The sequence below is a fragment of the Tupaia chinensis genome, unplaced genomic scaffold (genome assembly GCF_000334495.1).
Source record: "Tupaia chinensis unplaced genomic scaffold, TupChi_1.0 Scaffold150288_1, whole genome shotgun sequence".
In the NCBI taxonomy this organism is placed as follows: domain Eukaryota; kingdom Metazoa; phylum Chordata; class Mammalia; order Scandentia; family Tupaiidae; genus Tupaia; species Tupaia belangeri.
The window spans coordinates 682811-687421 of NW_006210128.1; the positions used below are offsets into that span (position 1 = coordinate 682811).

Sequence of the window (4611 nt, forward strand, 5' to 3'; positions counted from 1 at the left end):
CCTGTCTCTATGTCCCTATGGCAAAGAAAATATTTTTAAAATAATAATTTAAAAGTTTGGGAAGCATAATTATCTCTTTAGGATAAGGAGTATGTTTAATTCCCAGGAGATTTAATCTACTTAACAGATGTTAAAGGAATCAAACACAATATTTGCTAAATATCCTGTATATAGTTACTATTTTCGGATTTTTGCTACATTTAAGAAAAAATTAACATCTTACAAATTAACTTTATGATGCCAATTTTAAAATATGTAATTGAATTTTTAAATTTGTGATTTCAAAGTGAAATTTTACAGAACTTGTAAACACTTTTGAAGCATTTAAGGGAGTCTATGAATCGTTAAATTCAAAGTCAGATCATCAAAGCTCCTAGGAACAGAAATATAATGTACTAAATCTATAAAGACAGTCGACAATGTTCAAGGGGATTTAATTTGTTAAAACTTGACAAGCTTACAGATAAAATAATGAGATTTGTAAGCTGAATGTAGCAGTATAAAGAAAAATCAGAATTCTTCAATTTCTAAATTCTAATAAAGTGAATGTTAACTTGTTTAAAAACAAAGAAAACCTGTAATGGTATTTTCTGCACACAGAAAACAGCATGTTGGACCTCACTGACTCAGCCAACACTCTGGGCCTGCGGATGCCCCACGTGGGGACCACTGTGACAGTGCTTTCCCCAGGCAGGCGCTCCTTTGAAGGAAGCAAAAGCTGTTGTGCTCTTAGAAGTCCTCCCCCAGATTTGGTAATGTGCTGGATTTGATTATCACACACTGCATGCATGTTTTTAAAGCCATATTGCACCCCACAAAGATGTACAACAATTAAACGTAAATAAGAAATTATGAAATAAAAGAAAAAGAAAATCCTCTTCTGATCCTTAGTTTAAGTCAAAAACTGCCCCCTTCCTCTCCAACCACTGGACTCCATCCTGCCTTCCTGTGATGCTGAGCAAGGCTACCTCCCGACTTTTCCTCTAGATTCGCCTCCCCAGGTTAATACCTCTAGGTCCACCAATCCTTCACTTGTTCTGCAATTACAAATTGAGTGCCCACAATGTCCTGGGTGTTGTGGCAGATGCCACAGAGAGACCAACAAGCAAGGCTCACAGCTTCATGATGAAAAGGAACAGATGAGACAAAGGTACCCTGAGAGCATTTAGAAGAACCATCCCTTCTGCCCCTGCAGGGCCATTAGAGCTTTCAAAAGGGGATCATGCATAAGGTCAGAAGAGCTCTAAACTCTGTATAGTGGGCATACAAGAGTTGGGAGGAGAGGGAGTAACACCAGCAAAAAGCCTGTGGTCTTACCCTCCTTCTCCTTTTCTCTTATTATTTTTAAGAATTATTTCATTGTATTTATTTTTATTTGTTTTAATTTGACCAGAGGAGAGGTGGGGGCGGGGTGCGGGAGTGAGAAAGCAAGCCACCAGATCCAAGACCCAAAACTCAATTGACCATGTGGGAGTCCAGTGTCCATACCACCATGCCACCTGCAGGCCCCTTCTCTCCTCCTACTTCTGACTGATATTGTCTAGTTCAGGGAGACTTGATTGGGATGCAAAAACCCTCTGAAATAGTAGGCAAAGTTTTATTTGTATGTGGCTATGTATGTCTTCCTGGAGAGAGTTCACAGCTCGCTGCAATTCTCAAGGGAGTCATTAGCTTAAAAGCTAGGACTTGCTGAGCCACATCGCCCATGTCTCTCTCTCTTTTTTTTCTTTTACTTCATTTTCTCTTTTACATTCAATCAACCCATGTCTCTCTCTCTTTTTTTTAACTTCATTTTCTCTTTTACATTCAATCACATTATTTAACTTACAAACTGAGTATTTCAACATGAGAACATGTCTCCATAGTCCAGTTAGTAAAACTATAAAAGTATCTTCAACTGATAATATCACAATTCTTTGTCCCATTAATGCTTTGCCTCTCTATTTTTCTTCTAAATGTCCTTCCTCAGACTCTACTCTTTCACACACACTATATCTGGTATTTACATCCATTTACTGTGTTTCTATATCCTTTAGTCAATCAGTTTCAGTCATAGAATGCGGACACTCGGTATATATTAAGTGGGGACATACAATGTCTCTCCCTTCATAGCCGGGCTTGCTTCATCCAGAAGCAGATCTATCATAGGCTTCCACTTTCTGTCAAAAGCCAAGGGGGCTTGCTTCATCCAGAAGTAGATCTACCATAGGCTTCCACTTTCTGTCAAAAGCCAAGGTTTTGTTGTTTTTTATGGCTGAATAGTATTCCATAGAGTATATGTGCCACAGTTTTTCAATCCATTCATCTGTTCGTGGACATTTGGGTTGGTTCGATGTCTTAGCAATTGTGAATAGTGCTACAATAAACATCAATGTGCAAGCACTTTTTCGATTCACAATTCTTCTATCCTTTGAGTAGATACCAAAGAGTGGGATTGCTGGATAATATGGCAGATATATTTGTAAATTTTTGAGAAATCTCCAAATTGTTCTTCACAGTGGCTGGACCAATTTACATTCCCACCAGCAGTGTAAGAGAGTTCCCCTTTCACCACACCCCACACCAGCACTTATCATTTTTTGTTTTCTTAGTCTTAGTCATTCTGACTGGGGTTAGGTGGTATCTCCTTGTTGTTTTGATCTGCATTTCCCTTACAATGAGGGATGTTGAGCATTTTTTCATATGCCTTTTGGCTATTCGAATGTCATCATTAGAGAGAGGTTTTTTCAACTCACTCTCCCATCTTTTAATAGGGTTGATCATCTTTTTTCGGAACACCTGCTTGAGTTCCATGTGCATTCTGGTTATCAATCCCTTATCTGACGAAAGATATGGCACCCGACTCTAACACAATATACGTGTATTCAGAGACACGGTCACAGACAGCACACCACCGCCCCTACCAGGACAGCACATTCTCACCAAAGTGGCCTAAACATGCACAAATGCTTGAAGCAGCCTATCACATGGTAAATAAGCATGTAGGCTGAGTTCAGAAAAGTCCCCCATGTCCTCGTCATGTGAATTCTGCCTGATTCACTCCATCCTGTTCTTAGTCATTTTATGTTGACTTTAAAGGCAAGGTTTCCATCAAATTAAATCCAGCATCCCAGGATCTCTGATAAACATTAGTAATAAAACTAATCACAATGGCACAATGGCTATAGGTATTTAGCACTCCTTCATGCCAGTCTTCATGCTAAATGCTTTACACACACCATCGCATTTAAGCCTCCCAACAGGCCCAGAAGGTAAGTATCATTATCTCCATTGTATAAATAAAGAGATTGAGCTTCAGAAAGGGTAAGGAACCTACAAAAGTGACTGAGCTAGAATTTGAGCTCAAACTCTCACCTGTTAGCTCTAGCAGACTCCAATTTCTCTTCTTATGCACCCCTCCCTTGGTCCAGAGACTCACTGCTTCATACTCAGTTTTCTGTTTGTAGTCTTGCTACATGCTGCTACAAAAATTGATTTCTAAAACATGGTGGAATCCAATAAGAACCTCTTGTTCTATATTAAACCCACACAACTCACCTGTTTAAAATCCCAGTGTATGTGCAGTCCTTTTCTGGCTGCCTCGGAACATGGCTCTAGCGTGGGCTTCTCGCCACTGCCAGGGTCCGTCAGGCAGTGGTCAGCAGCAGTTGCCTCTGCAACCAGTGGCCCCACATAGAACTCCCCAGTCAGGTGGTAGTAGACATTCTACGAGAGAGCAAAGGCACCTGCCGTGGGCCCAGTTGATGGGGAGGCGTAGGCCTTATCAGGGAATAAAAATGGCTCTTGGGCCCCCAGAGCAACCAGCCACACAGGGTGTCCTGAATTTTCCTTTCTTCACAGATCCAGCAGGTTCCAGGGAGAAGGCCAGGCAGGGGAGAGCACTTTGCCCATTTCCTTCCTTTCAAATGCCCCCCACACAGTCATGGTTTGCATGGATAAGAGAGCTTGTCTTTGAAGCAAAAAGCACAACTGAACTCCCAAAGCTATAAGCCCCAGGTATGGGCTATTTGTCAAGAAAATGTTCACAATCTCCATCTGACACTACCTTGCTCAGTGAGTGAACAAGAGTGTTGCTTTTGTGTCTCGGTTTTTCCATCTATTAAAAGGAAATTAACCATTATGCAAGTGGCACAATGGTCATGTCTCTGGAAACCCACGTTGTTGACCACATTTGAGTCCCTGATCCCTGGCAGCTTAAAACTCATGCCGAGCGTATGTGCATTCATGCCCAAAATCCTGAGAGGAGAATGGAGGAGATTGCAGCATGGCCATACCCCCTGCAGTGATTTTTCACTTTCTGTCTCTCTGTCTCTCCAGTGAACACACACACTCTATAGCAAAAATATCTCTAAAAAAAAGGAAATTAAATTTTCTATGAATAAATGGTTCCTGTGAGGGCAACATGCAAATATGGTAGATGGGAATATTTTCAGAAAAATAGTTCCCTGGCTGTACCCCCACTTGGTGCCAGGTCTCTTCCATCCCATGGAGAGACTTCAAGCTCTCTCTTTTATAGCCCTCTGCTTGCTTCTCTGCAGGAGAAGCACAATTGTCTTCCTCCGTCCACTTTACAGGACATACAGGAGTAAGGAAGGTTGGGGGGTAGGTAGG

General features: G+C 41.2%; 1 protein-coding gene across 1 annotated transcript in view; it reads right to left on the reverse strand.

Moving 5' to 3' along the window:
• The window catches only part of GALNT8 (polypeptide N-acetylgalactosaminyltransferase 8), a 42473-nt gene that overhangs the window by 6521 nt on the left and 31341 nt on the right, over positions 1–4611 (reverse strand). Inside the window, exon 10 of the mRNA XM_006172023.2 lies at positions 3538–3705. Coding sequence (XP_006172085.1) covers positions 3538–3705 — 168 coding nt within the window. The remainder of the gene's footprint in view (positions 1–3537; positions 3706–4611) is intronic.